At 46.1% G+C, this 15,534-nt stretch overlaps 2 protein-coding genes across 2 annotated transcripts in view; both read right to left on the bottom strand.

Annotated features, from left to right (window-relative positions):
- The window catches only part of LOC146673261 (uncharacterized), a 171,962-nt gene extending 156,620 nt beyond the window's left edge, over positions 1 to 15,342 (bottom strand). The window contains exon 1 of the mRNA XM_085401706.1: positions 15,172 to 15,342. The gene's annotated coding sequence lies outside the window, so the exon portion shown is untranslated. The remainder of the gene's footprint in view (positions 1 to 15,171) is intronic.
- LOC146673268 (butyrophilin-like protein 2) lies at positions 71 to 10,342 on the bottom strand. Its single transcript, XM_085402091.1, has 3 exons — positions 10,227 to 10,342; positions 831 to 1,163; positions 71 to 592 (listed from the first exon to the last, which is right to left on the bottom strand). The coding sequence occupies exons 1-3, from the start codon at positions 10,285 to 10,287 to the stop codon at positions 393 to 395; spliced, it is 594 nt and encodes a 197-aa protein (XP_085258217.1). The 5' UTR covers positions 10,288 to 10,342; the 3' UTR covers positions 71 to 392.
- Positions 15,343 to 15,534: the final 192 nt, after the last annotated feature.

The raw sequence follows: 15,534 nt of genomic DNA on the forward strand, positions 1-15,534 counted from the left end.
CATGAACACCATGATAAACATTTAACTGGCTGTGAACAAGAAGGTGAAGCAAAGCTGATGATCTGAGGATAAAAGTGAATGTCTGAGAGAGACAATAGAGAGGCTGAGCACACACACTACAATATGTCTTTGCAAACACATTTGATTGTGTGATTACAGAGACACACGGAAACATTTCACTTACAGTTTTGGTCATTTTGTAATTTAATAAATATCACTGTGTGGATTCTGCTTAAGCAGCCATTAAAGATAAAACTGAAATAAACATACAGTGCTGTGGGCCTGCTGTCTGTGCTCAGTTCTTCTGTTTCTGCAGGATTTTAAACACTGACAACACCCAGGACTCTGAACAGCAGCAACAGACTCAAAGCTGGAAAAAACCTCTGAGACATTTAAACCTTCTGCAGGTCAACAGGAGGCTGGTTTGTTTCCTCACTCTGCTGCTGTTGTCTACATCTGTAGATACAAAAACCAACAAGAAGCACAAAAACTGAGAGACTTGCTATTAGTCCATGCCTCCCTCTGCTGACCCCATCTTGCTTCTTCCCTCCATATTTGTTGTCTCCATCCTTCTCTTGTCCTCCTGTCTGACCTGCAGGTGAGAAACAGGTGTGAGGTGTCAGCTGTCAGGTAGGTAATGAGTGAAGAACAGAACAGAATCCATTTCCTCTTCAAACTGCTGTCAGACATTATCTACTGCACTCTGATCACATCACTCAGACCAGCTGCTTTCTACAAAGTCTCATCAACAACATCTTTACAAACAAACATCAACAACCAGGAAGCAGTTTCACCTCTGATCACACACACACTCAACTCTACTCACTCACCAGGAGGAACAACATGAAGGTGGATGATGCTGATGCGCTTCAAATACTTTGTTCCTATCTGGACAACACGACACTCGTATGTTCCAGTGTCATTAATCGTCACATTCTTCAGAATCAAAGACACGTCTCCATCCTTCATTTCTCTGTCCAGAAGATCCACCCGGTTCTTAAAAGATGGATGCTGGTTTTCTGGAACAAAGTAATCATCCCGGTACAAAAGCACATATTCAGCTCCCAGGTCAGCTCTGCTCCACTTTACAACTATGTTGTTGTTTGGAGCTCGACATGTCAGAGTGACGTCCTGTCCAGATGCAGCTGTGATGTTTTTCTGGGCTGAAAGAGGAAACAACACAGAGCAGAGAGGTTAAAGGTCAAAGTACAACTGTTCATTTCTACAGCAGCCAATCAGAGAGCACTGAGCTGGAGAAAAGTAAACATTACATAGGAGAGACTAAACTACATTTATTTATTATGTAACTAGTTCAAATTTTTTATTCGCCACATGCAGTGACAGGTTGCCCTGCAGTGGAATGAACCCGCCCCCCGACCTTACACACACAACACAGACATCACATGGGGATACAAGTCAGAGAACGGTTGCATTACAGAAAACCACTGAAATGTACACTACAATGGGAAAAGTACAAGAAGAAAAAAAGAGATCTCTACTCATGCTGGGCTACAGGAGGACAGCATGAGAACAGGAAACCAAAAAAAACCTCCTCTGCACAGAAAAGCACATAAATGTCCACAGCACAACATTATAGAGCACGTGACCAGCAACAGGGTTGGGTAGGGGATAAGGCGTAATCCCAGGCAACACAGCAGCCATCCTGCCACTGTGCCGACTCTCCAGCGCGGGCCCAGACCCGCCTTGTGTTCCCTCGTGTTCCCGTGTTCTTTTATGCGAGCAGCTCAGGAGAATTTCAAAGCTGTTCTTTAACACTCCGACACTGGTCTCTCGATCTCCCGTTGGAGAGCCGCGAGCCTCCCCATGATGGTATCAAACTTCTGTTCCGTGGTGTTGTCATTCTTTTGATTCTGAGACCCCACAACTGCAGTGAGCCGTTCTGCAATGTGATCCAACTTTCGCTCAAGGGTGTCTGTCACGGACCGCCGGGGAAGACCGTGTGTAGTGAGTGGAGGACCCAAGAGCAAACAGAGGTGAGGACACAAAACCGGACTTAACAGAAGGCGAGCCTTTATTTAGGGCCGAAAACTTAAGGAACAAGGCAGCAAAGCAACTGAGGGAAAACCTGAACATAGACTGGGAAAACTATGGCTAAACAAAGTACAAACTAGGACTAGTTAAGGCTGGGAAACTATGACAAGGGGTAGGGGAGATAACACAGACGACGCGACGCAGACTACATGAAACACAGAGACTAAATACACATGAGGGATGATCAGGGGAAGTGGCCACACATGGGATCACAGCTGACACACATGAACCTAACGACAGGACAGGAGGGTGCAACTGAATACACTGACAATGAATACAGACTTACAAAGTAAAACAGGAAACATGGAAATTAGACATGACAAGAACTAAACATAACCACGCATACAGGACTCATGACCCAGGGAAACTTAGTACAGGGGAGATGACATAACTGACAGCATGAACTTGACAGTACAAGACACACAGACATAAACACACGAAGGGCAAGGGAGACTTAATGCAAGGGTAATATATACAAATGGCTGGACTACCTTAGAGAACCTAAACAAACAATAAACATCAAAATAGGCTAAACATAACACACTGGGTCACACGACCCAGGACCATGACACCACCCCCCCACCAAGGGCTGGCTCCAGACAGCCCGAAACCAAAAAAAAAAAAAAAAAAAAACCCGACCACCGAGCCCGGGCGGGCGGCGGGGGACCAGGACGGAGGGACCAGAACAAGAAACAAAAAATAGCCGACAGAAAACACTGGAGCACGTGACAATAGTCCAACCACAGTTCAGGGGGTCGGCCCGGAGGGCGGCAACATACCAGCCCACAGTTTATGAGTTCAGGCGGCCGACCCGGGGGTTGGCAACCCAACCGGCCACGCCATCCCCTATCAGGAGGCCGGCCATGCGGGAGGCAGCGGCGGTGCAGTTCAGGAGGCCGCCCCCGAGCCCGCGGGCACAAGAGCTCAAGGGTCACACGGTCGGGGGGCCGACCAGGCGGGCGCCACAGGTGACAGAGCCGGTCAGGAGGCCAGCCGTGCGGAAGGCAACGGCGGCGGCGAAGGGGACGACGGAGCAGTTCAGGGGGCCGACTGCGCAGAAGGCAGCGGCGGCTCTCCAGTGTCAGGCGTACCGGCCGAGGCCCGGTGGGCACAGGACCAGTCGAGGCAGGACCAGGCGGTGGCGTGGCAGCCACAGGCGATGGAGCCGGACCAGGCGGTGGCGAAGCAGGAGCTGAGGCAGAGGCTGGACCAGGCGACGGCGAAGCAGAGGCTGAGGCAGAGGCTGGACCAGGCGATGGCGAAGCAGAGGCTGAGGCAAGGGCAGAGGTCGAAGCTGGACCAGGCGGAGCAGAGGCCGAAGCTGGACCAGGCGGAGCAGAGGCCGAAGCTGGACCAGGCGAAGGCGAGGCAGCCGCAGGTGGTGGCTGGACGGGCTCCTCGGGCCCTCCAGCTGACGTGGCGTGGGGCTGGACGGGTTCCTCGGGCCCTCCAGCTGACGTGGCGTGGGGCTGGACGGGCTCCTCGGGCCCTCCAGCTGACGTGGCGTGGGGCTGGACGGGCTCCTCGGGCCCTCCAGCTGACGTGGCAGGAGGCTGGACGGGCACCTCGGGCCCTCCAGCTGACGTGGCATGGGGCTGGACGGGCTCCTCGGGCCCTCCAGCTGACGTGGCATGGGGCTGGTGCGGTTCTCCTGAACCCCCAGCTGACGTGGCAGGAAGCAGCGGAGTCGCTGCGGGGTGCCGGCCTGGAAGCTGAGCAGGTAGCCGGGCTGAAGCCTGTGGCGAAACAGACCGCTGGTACATAACTCCACGCTCTGAGAGGGCAGGTGAAGAACTGTCCTTAGCACCCGCAATCTTCAAACAGGGGTCAAGAAAGTGAATGCTTTTAATGTTCACAGTACCAGCGTTAGACTCTGAGAACACGATGTCTCCTGAGTCAACAGTCTTAGAATCTTTAAACTCAGAGTTCATTGTCTCAGGCTTGATGTGAGAAAACTTGGTCACATGGACGACATTCACATGGCTGCTAGTGGAAATATTGCCTAGGGGTACGTTTCCAGTGTCAAGATCAGTAACACATACAATGTTATTCGTCATGTCACAGAAAACCAAAGTAGACTGCACTTCAATCTCAGCCTTGGGAACATTAGCTTCATGGGGTGTGGCTGAGGGAGCAACACCTGAAACAGAACCTTGTCCTTTTAAGCCATTAACGTGGCTTCTGCTGCCCTTGGCTGCCCTCGCTGTGGAGCTAAACACAGTTTCTTCTGACTCATAACATGACTTCGACAGAGTGTCGCTCAGGGAAAAAGTCAGGTCAGCTAACACAGTTTGCTCATCTCTCACAGCATCCAGAACACAGTCCAGGTTATCCATAGACCCTCTAGCATGAGTCATGACTGTCTCAGGCCGAGCATGTTCAGACACACAATACACCTTCTTGGCTAACGTGCCCATGTACTCACTGTTTATCAGTTCGCCACCTGGTCTCAGGTCCTGGACTGAATTATTCCTGGCAGAGGTGGAAACAGGTGCCCCTCCCTCACGGAATGGAGGAGGGTTAATTACTGGGTCTAAGTTCCCATGCCTAGAATTCACAGTGGTGTCCTCACCAACTAGAGTGGGTTCATGGTCACAATTCTCAGACGCATTCAACTGGGAGTCAAAAGGCTCAGTTATATAAGCCACACAGGAAACAGTCTCTGGTTTCTCTAAATCATTAACATGGTATCGAATTTCCTTATCTGTTCCCTCAGAACAGGTAGACACAGCCCTGCCATCCTCGCTACATGACACTGGCAGGGTTTCTGTTGGCGCTTGTACGGCCACATGAAGAGCTTCTTCATCAAAATTCCTGGAAACCCCACTTAATGGTTCACGCTCAGTGTTGCTCACATTTCCAGCAACAAGAATGCCCCCAGACTCATCATCAGTGATTGAGTGGTGGTTAACACAGGTCACACATGGAAACGCTAAACATTCATGTTGAGACACTCTACAACCCTTGGGGGGCCTCTCTAGCTGTTTAATTTCAGTATTGCTGCTCGTAGTATTACTATCAGCTGGTCCATTTACAGTCTCTTTAGTCTTGGCCGGTAAAACAGATATTTGCACGGACTCTGGCTCTTTGATACGATCGCCTCTCTTATGGCTGAGCCCGCAAGGCAGCAGTTCAGTAGTGGGCATAATCTCGCCCATGGAAAAGACACGTGGAGCAAAAGCACAGTCACTCACCTCCATTTCGGAAGGGGCACGAGATGAAACGAGACCCTCCCCAACCTCCAGCTGCCGAGCGGCGCCACGGTGATGTCGCCGTCGCCTCTTCCCTGAAGGCGACGCGGTGACGGAAGCTCTGGTTGCAGGGGAAGTGAAAGGGGGCAGGCCCTGGCAGCTCCGCGGGCCCCCAAGAGCCAGGCGCGTTCCCCGAAAGACTTGCTCATAGTCGGGGGTCAGCCACGGCTTCCACCGGAGCTTCTCCTCCAGCTCCGCGAGAACCACCTGCTCCCGTTCAGCAATGTCCTGGGCAGTGATTTGTGGGGACATCTCCTCAGAGCCGAAAATCACTGCTGACACGGACTCGGAGGCGACTTCGGCCAGCGGTTCCAGCCCAGGCGACTGCTCTGACGACACCCCGGACTCTGGCTGCGCTGACGTGCGGCGGCGACGAGGGCGCCGCTTCCTCCTAGCAGCGGCTGTTGACACAACATTGATAGCTGTGACGGCTGGCTCCTCATCCTCCGACCACATCCGTGCCAGAAAGGAGGCTGGAGAAGCGAAGTCCGAACGAAACGGCGAGGGTGAGCGGCTCGTGTACGAAGGAATGGATGGTAGCGACCCCAGGTTGCGCCCGAGTCTCAGTGAGCCAACCTTAATCACCCTGGAGCCGCAAAATGGTGGAGGCGGTGATGGGGAAGTTGCGTGACAGCGGAACGGTGGTGACGCAGCCCGTGCGCTGGGCGCCTGCTCCTGAGGATGGGGTTAACCAGAAATCAGGGGGGGTAGCGCCTCCCATAGCCAGGGGAACACGGTTACGCTCACCCGCAATGGGTGAAGCAACTCCTCCGTATCCTCCTCCCCGGAACGCTGCATCCACTGACAGCATAGCGCTTCCACTGCCTGAACGACCTCCCTTCTCTGTGTCGCTGGGTCCATACTGGTCGCGTCGTACTGTCACGGACCGCCGGGGCAGACCGTGTGGAGTGAGTGGAGGACCCAAGAGCAAACAGAGGTGAGGACACAAAACCGGACTTAACAGAAGGCGAGCCTTTATTTAGGGCCGAAAACTTAAGGAACAAGGCAGCAAAGCAACTGAGGGAAAACCTGAACATAGACTGGGAAAACTATGGCTAAACAAAGTACAAACTAGGACTAGTTAAGGCTGGGAAACTATGACAAGGGGTAGGGGAGATAACACAGACGACGCGACGCAGACTACATGAAACACAGAGACTAAATACACATGAGGGATGATCAGGGGAAGTGGCCACACATGGGATCACAGCTGACACACATGAACCTAACGACAGGACAGGAGGGTGCAACTGAATACACTGACAATGAATACAGACTTACAAAGTAAAACAGGAAACATGGAAATTAGACATGACAAGAACTAAACATAACCACGCATACAGGACTCATGACCCAGGGAAACTTAGTACAGGGGAGATGACATAACTGACAGCATGAACTTGACAGTACAAGACACACAGACATAAACACACGAAGGGCAAGGGAGACATTGCGGACGACACAACGGTGGTGGGTCTCATTAGCAACAGGGATGAGACCGACTACAGAAGTGAGGTGAGACGCCTGGCCACGTGGTGTGCTGACAACAATCTCTCTCTGAATGTGGAGAAGACGAAGGAGATTGTTGTGGACTTCAGGAGAATGCACACCCAACATGCTCCTCTGACCATTGACGGAGCGTCTGTGGAGAGAGTGAGCAGCACCAAGTTCTTGGGTGTGCACATCACAGAGGATCTCTCCTGGACGTACAACACCACAGCACTGGCCAAGAAATCACAGCAGCGTCTCTTCTTTCTCCGCAAACTAAGAAGAGCAGGAGCACCAGCCCCCATCATGTACACTTTCTACAGAGGCACCATCGAGAGCATCCTGTCGAGCTGCATCACTGTGTGGTTTGGAGCCTGCAATGCGTCCTGTCATAGAACCCTCCAACGCATAGTGAGAGCTGCAGAGAGGATCATTGGTGTCTCTCTCCCCTCCCTCCAGGACATTTACAGCACCCGTCTCACTAAAAAAGCCCTTTGCATAGCGGCTGATCCCACGCACCCAATGCAAAGCTTCTTCAAGCTGCTGCCGTCGGGGAGGAGACTGCGGAGTCTCCAGGCCAGGACCAGCAGGCTGAAGGACAGCTTCATCCATCAGGCTGTCAGGAAGCTTAACTCCCTCCCGATTCTGCCCCCTCTCCCCTCTCTCCTCCACGGTCTCACTGAACTCTGTCACACACACACAAACACACACACTCTCTGACTCACTCACTGGCCTGCACCAGTTACCAGTCACTTTGTGGAGCATTGGACTGCCATTACCTCATAAGACTTTGTTATTACACTTTCTCTTACCGTACATTACTAAATCTCCATTTGCACTATTTGCCTATTTGCACTACTCTGCCTGGTTTACACTCAATGTCACTTACCCATTATATTGTATATTGTATAGCTTTCTTGTTATATGTAAAATTGTATTTATTTAAATTTTTACTTTTTAATTATTTTACTTGCATTTTTAATCACTTTTATATTTAAATATATTTAAATGTTCATTTGCTATTTATCTAGGGATTGAGAGTAACGCAATTTCTATTCTCTGTATGTCCTGTACATGTGGCAGAATCGACAAATAAAGTTGACTTTGACTTTGACTTTGACTTAATGCAAGGGTAATATATACAAATGGCTGGACTACCTTAGAGAACCTAAACAAACAATAAACATCAAAATAGGCTAAACATAACACACTGGGTCACACGACCCAGGACCATGACAGGTGTCATTGTGAGCAGGCCCCTCTCTGATGTATCCCACCATATGCTCAATGGTGTTAGTTTGAGTCTTCACGGCAGCTGTAAGCGTCTCCAAGGTGTTAACCATGCTGCGTTCGGTGTGAGAGGTCGCGCCTCGTCCCATCACTTCAATTCCAGCGGTCAGCCTTGGGGGGGTTTGACCAGCTGGTTTCGCTCTCTTATTTCTCCGATAAGTCAGGGCCAAGCCAGCTTCGATCAGCAAGAACCCTGTTATCATGGTTCCGAATCATCTACTCAGTCATTTGCTTCATTCACCCATGCACTTTTATCTATGTCAGTCATTTCTATCTAACACACATTCACACCCTCATGGATGCACCAGAGAGCAACTTGACGTTAGTATTTTGCTCAAGAAAATTTTGCCACGCAGACTGAAGAAAACAGGGATTAAACCAACAACAAGTAGGTGACCCGCTCTATCACCTGAGGTACAGCCACCCCCTTCTTTAAGTATTTATGTCTTCAGCTCTAGACACACTGACAGTAATATTTGATCAGTGTGACCAGTGACAGCAGGTTATGGTTCACTGAGTTCACTTAAAGCTGCAAACAGATTGGACAGACAGTCCAGTTTAATTTGATGCGTTTTAAATAAAAAAAAATAAAATATACTGTTTGATGGGCAGCACAGTGGTTAAACACTGTTGCATCATGGGAGGAAAAAGGTCCGGCTTCCTCCTACAGTCCAAAGACATGCACTCAGTGGGGTTCGGTTAACTGAAGATTCTAAATTGTCCATATGGTGTCTGTCTGTGTTAGCCCTGAGATAGACTGGTGGCTGGTCCAGGGCGTACCCTGCCTCTCGCCCTATGACAGCTGGGATAGGCTCCAGCCTGCACGACCCTGATAGAGTATGGATAAATATATTGATAGCTAAAGGTAACTAGCTTGTTGTATAGAATTGCATTTTTAATAATAATGGATTGCATTTATATAGCACTTTTAGGACCCTCAAGTGCTTTACAATTCCACCATTCATTCACTCTCACATTCACTCACTGATGGAGGCAAGCTACAGTTGTAGCCACAGCTGCGAGGGGCAGACTGATAGAAGCGAGGCTGCCATATCACGCCATCGGCTCCTCTGGGGACAAAACGACCGAGACTGTCCGAGCCAGGGCTCGAACCGGCAACCTTCCAATTACAAGACCAACTGCCAACTCTGGGCCGTGATCGCCCTAGTCATTTTGAGTCTTACGTTATATTACTAGACCAGTGATTCAATCATGTGTATACCATGACGATTTTAGTTAAATGATATGGAGTACAAATAATATTTGCATAAAAAATATATATAATTACAATTAGTACAATCAGAAAATGACACGAGAGAAATAGTACATGTACATAAACATGTACTTAAATACTAATGTATACTCGGTCGTTGTTTCTTTGGGCAAGACACTTCACCCATTGCCTACTGGTGGTGGTCAGAGCACCCTGTGGCGCCAGCCTCGCCTATGTCAGTGCGCCCCAGGGCAGCTGTGGCTACAATGTAGCTTGCCGTCACCAGTGTGTGAATGTCTGTGTGAATGATTGAATGTAGTGTAAACCAGCGTCCCCAACCTTTTGTGTGCCATGGACCGGTTTATGCCCGACAATATTTTCACGGACTGCCCTTTAAGGTGTCGCGGATAAATACAACAAAATAAAACTAGTACCGGTACGGAAAAAAAGAAGATTTATTCATAACACACATGAAAAGACCCAGGAAAACCAAGTTAACGATAAAAACAATAACAAAATAACGCTGAAAACCAATAAAAACCCTGAAAACCATACATTTCAAACCCGAGCCTCAACTCTCGCGCCCAGTACGAAACGACTCACGGACCGGTACTGAGGCCCGGGGGTTGGGGACCGCTGGTGTAAAGCACTTTGGGGCCCATAGGGACTAGTAAAGCGCTATACAAAATACAGGCCATTTACCATTTAATGTATAATAAGTATACAGTATGTACTTTCTTACATGTCAAGATGATGTTTTATCTTGTCTGACAGGAATCTGATTCCATATAAAGGATTTCACCTTAAAGCAGTGCTGCTAACTGATTAGCATTATCACACCGGCCAACAAACTGAATCAATTTGAAAATTATTCTTTAATATTAAGTTAAACAGAGTCAAACTCAGTTTAGTTTCTAACAGTTAAATCTCACCTGCAGAGACGAACAGGACAAACATCAGCGTGGAGCAGAGCGACGCAGTTACAGCAGACATGTCCGTGTTCTCTGTTTCTGCTGATCTGACTCTTAGTTTGTTCTGAGTCTGTTGGTATTTTCACTGAACAACTGAACCTGAGTCTAAACCTGAATACTAGTTTAAATTTAAGGTTTAACTAAAGATCAAAATTTGCCTTATGGCCGTTCGATCGATCTCAAAATGTCTGACTGTGAACTTAAGGAAGTTAAGCCACGTAACGTTGTGACGTGTTATGTTGTGACGTGTTACGTTGTGACGTGTTACTTTGTGATGTGTTACATTGGACCGTATGCAGATCATAAAGTCCATTGTTAAAAAAGAGTTCACAAAATATAAAATATATAAAATCTAAAGCAGGTCTGAGAGTTTAACAGGTTCAGTTGTTAAATGATCTCCACATCATCTATCATCAGGTACTATGACTAAAGGCCATCTGTTAATCCAGAACATTAACATTAACAATCTTTTAATCTACTCAATCTCACAGACTTCAGTCAACCTGTCAGATTACCTAAAAGACTGAAAGACGTCATTTTAAACACTTACTGTTGTTCTGAAGGATCTGAAACCCTCAAACTGTCTTCTGATCATCAGGATGGAAGAAAAATCCATATAAAGATAAAAAAAAAAAGTGTGAGGCTGGTATAATCCATCTGCTTTCTCTGTAGGTCAAAAGAAACTACTTAAGGTTTATTCAACAAAAGCATTTTTTACAGTAAACAATTCAAAGATAAAAGACAAAATGTAACAAGTTAATCTGTGTGTAAACTCCACTCTGTACGACAAAAACTGAACAAACGTGCTAATATTTCCCTTTTACATCCCATTTTTACAGATACATCTTCTGACATTCACATTGTCTGACATGACAGTCGTGTTTAAGTACAAGGAACTGAACATGTAGATGTTTAGAGACAACCGTCAACTCTGTCTGTCAGTGAATTGAAATGAACTTGTTCTAATGAATAAAGTCAAAAGTCATGACCTCCTGTGTGGCTGTTCTGGAGAACTTTGTCCACCTTTGATTGTCTTTAAGTTGTGTTGGAGCCACAGAGAGCAAATCTTTGTTCTTCATGGAGAAGTAGTGAAGCTGTTTGGACTTTTCTATGAAACATCAGTGCAGGAGTCTCTCAGTACATCTGTTTACAGTGAGGGACAAAGAAGCAGCAGAAAACATGGAAAAGACGAGCAGCAGCAAATACTCTGCAGGGAGAGAGCATGCCGCTGCTGCAGCACTTCCCGGAAATCACATGACTTCATACTCTTCAGTTGTTGATCTGATTATTTGTTCTTTTGTGATATTGAGGATTTTTTGTTTCCTGTTGTTTTATTTTGGTCTGTTCTTCCTTGTATCTCATGTCTAGTTCTACTTCCTCTGTCTCTGTGATTGGCTCAGCTGTGCTCCCACATGTTGTCTCAGTCTTTCTTGCTCTTTGTTGTTCTCTCTCACAGCTGTGTCCCATGAAGGTTACAATTTAAGATGGTGATGAGAAGATGACGCCTCATGGAGTGTGTGGCACATTCACTTTACTCTGTCAACACTGTGTTGGTGTGACACTGAAGTACACCATCTGTTGGATTAAATAATCATTGCAGACAACCTGGATAAAGAGTGAACTAAAGTCATTCATTCTGACAGCTCTGTACCGTGTGTGGGTTTGAAATCAGCCCTGATGGCTCGTGTAACGTCTGCTTGTAGATCAGCTGATCACAGCCTGGAAGCAGCTGGAGCTCACATAACAAATCATTCTGACTTATTTCATTATTCCATGCTGTACCTCCTTTTTTACTTTTTCTTCCTCTCAAAGTGTCTGGTTATCAGTAATTATCTATAATTTACTGAATAATATGTGGAATATAAAGCAGAAGCTGTGGATGACTTACTGTAGTCAGTTCAGGAGAATCCTCAGAGTTTCTGCTCCTCATCATGATGGAAACATGAAAACATGTTGATGCTCTTTGAGCTGGAATCAGTCCAAAGCAGCCGTGAGTGTGAACCAACAGACATCATTATAATAACTCTGACACGAATCCTGATAGAAATCCTGCTCACTGACCTCTCTAACTGTAACTCTGTCACTGACACATCTGCCAACATCTGTTCCTGTAACAGCTCAGAGGAGGAGTTCAGCTCTTTCTCTCAGATTATTATCAGGACAGTCAGAACAGGAGCAGAGTTTTGGTAAATGTGGCTGAAAGCACTGTGAAGTCGTGCAAATACCAAACCTGAAGCTCACCGATGGTAAAGTGGACACATGTGTGACCTTGAGGATTGTTTGCAGATGTCTATGAGGTCTGTGTGTCACATTTTCAGCCGTTATTGAAGGTTTTGCTTCAAGTCAGTTCTGTGAATTCAAACATGGTGAAGGTGGTGATTTGAAAAAAAAAAAAAGCTGTGAACATCCAAAGATGAGAGGAGCTCATGTCTGCTAACTGAAGTGTGGAGAACACAGATGCTTTAGGGAGAAGTGTAAAGGATCCATGCAGAGAACAACATGAACACCATGAAGAACATTTAACAAGAAGGTGAAGCAGAGCTGATGATGTGAGGATAAAAGTGAATGTTTGAGAGACGTTAGAGAGGCTGAGCTGTTTTGGTCAGTTGGTGATTTAATAAATATCACTATGTGAATTCTGTTCGCATGGTGAACAGTGACATACAATTTTATCACTGCTCAGTGACAAAATTGTATGTTCTATTCTAACATCCTCATTCATGTCAAAGTTTCTTGAACAGAAATTAGATCTAAAGGTGACGTCTTGTGAATTCCATCTTTGCTCCAGCTCTGTACTGTGTTCGTGTTTGAAATCAGCCGTTATGTAACGTGTGCTTGATCAGGTCACAGACTTTGAGGATTGTTGACAGATGTCTATGCGGTTTGTGTGGAACAAATTAAACAATCAAAGATGAGAGGACCACACAAAGTAAAAGGTCAGAGGAAAGCAGAGCATGTTTTCATGTTTGTTCAGGTTTGCTTAATGAAGTTTAGACAATAATGATCACACTGATGATCTGACAGTTTCCTTCTGGTCCCTCCTCTGAGGTCAGAGCCTGAAGATGTTTAAATCAGAAACTCTGAAGGTCTTTGAGTGTGGAGAGAGTAAAACATGTGACATCAATGTCTCAAAGTCACAATAATAATAATAAGTTTTCATCTTTATCAAAGTCACATCACCAGTGGCGTGTCTAGAAAATTTTGTTGGGGGGGCCAGGTAGGGGCACAGATTTGGAGAAGGGTGGCAGATGTAATTGGCAGATAATGTTAAAAACAATTCTACCAACCGTTAACCATAATTCAATAACCCTATAAACCTAATAACCGAATGCACTTTTAACTCTTATTAGAATGAGATTTTAACCACTACGGTGCAAAGTTTTTAGATACTGCATTGATAAAGTACAAGAGATACAATCAGTCAGTGTTTATTCAGCAGTCAAGGACATCAATATTTGCATAGTATTTTTACTGACATGTAGAGCACACATGTTTTGGGCAAAAACATTTTTGAATATTAAAATACGAACATTTTTAACATACAATTGGCAAATTAGCCAATGCCTGTTAAAAAAAAAAAGATAATCTTCTCACAAACTGGTGTTTGATTTTGAAACAGGAAAAAAGTGGGGAAACAACTGAAAAGACTAACATTTGAATAAAACCTGAGAGCAAGTAAATACTTTCTATGCTGCCTTATGGTAAACTTTGGTAATATTGATGTATAAAGAACAACACTGGCTGATGATGAAATACAGTCAGCTGGCATGGTGACACTGCCAGTATTAACCTGCAGGGCTGGACTGGGACAGAAAATCGGGCATTTTGACTACAGACCGGCCCACCAGGTATTAAAGCCATAAAGCCTTTGAATGAAAACAAATGCTGTTGTGACAGTGATGTACAGTCTTGTTGGTATATGTATGATTTCTATACATTTTACGTCAGATAAAAACTTTGTTCACAAGATTCAGATAATTATTTAATAAAAGCTAGATATTTTAACTGAGAATAAAAAAGAAAAGTATTTCTTTGTGCCCCCCTCTCCCTATTAATGCCCTACTTGGCCCCCTGGCAACACTTTGCTAGACCCGCCCCTGCACAGTTACCAGCTGTCAGCTACATAAAAAAAGGATCCTGGTGTTATTTATCTCTCAGAAACAGTTCATAACTTCCCTTCAACTCATTCATGTCACCTAAAAGGTAAACCTGTTTCTCCATCACCTGTTCAGCTCTGATGGTTCAGTAAGGACATCTCCTGGTTTCATCTTCATGTTTCCCTCTCATCACATATCCAAACCGACATCATGACCAGCAGGTTTACAGCTGTGGCTCCAGCAAACATCAGCTGATACTAGAAATTAATATTAAATAAATTCTAACAACAGCTGATCAAGCTTAAACGTGCTGCTTTTGTTTAGCGCGACATCTGCTGGTTTCCTGTTTCTGGTGCAAAGTGGGCGATAAATAAATGAGAGAGAAAAGCTGATCATTGATCAGTTTCATGATTGAAGTAGCAATAGAAGAGGGAGGGGAGATAAGAGAAGAGGTAGCTGTAAATACAGAATAACTCCAGCTTTGTGTCTTTTTCCATTCTAGCTAAAGTCCGGGACAAACTGCGTCTCTTCTCAGCTCAATACGAAATGCGTAATATTTTCTCTGAATGAGGGACCATTCCATTTTTTTAAGGAGCCGTTGGCAACTCTACTAAATAACCTTATGAATAAAATAAAGTTCACTATCAGTAACATCATAGCAACCGAACAGCTGTATAGAAACTCGTCATGCTAGCTCACGCAGTATGAGGCATTGTAACTGACTGTAAAAAGTCAGCACAACAAAAATGAACTCCACCTAAACTTGGTTTATATCTGACCCAGATAGACTGCAGGTCATAACTTCTTACTTGAAGTTCAGTTCACCTGACACTTGGACCAGCGGCCACCTCGGGTCTCTCCTCCTGCCTCACCTTCCCTCATCCACCTGTTGCCTCTGTGGAAGCTCCGCCATAGCCACCACCAAACAACTGAGTTATTTTTACACATCGGCCAAGATCTGGCCAATCCACCACCTCCCATTGTTCATGCCGTTACAAAAATAAATAAATAAATAAGTCATCAGCCCACCATGCAAACGTCCAATGGCTAGTCCAGCTATGTTAACTTGTTAATCTTTCGCCGAAAAAATGTTTTCTGCGGTGCCGTCTTTCGTGCTTGGCTCTCCTACCTTTGCTAACATGATGTGCATAGTGCAGAAGCCGGTGCTGCAT

The sequence above is a fragment of the Rhamphochromis longiceps genome, linkage group LG3 (genome assembly GCF_057381845.1).
Source record: "Rhamphochromis longiceps isolate RC_006_pf linkage group LG3, R_longiceps_female_GT1.1, whole genome shotgun sequence".
NCBI lineage: Eukaryota > Metazoa > Chordata > Actinopteri > Cichliformes > Cichlidae > Rhamphochromis > Rhamphochromis longiceps.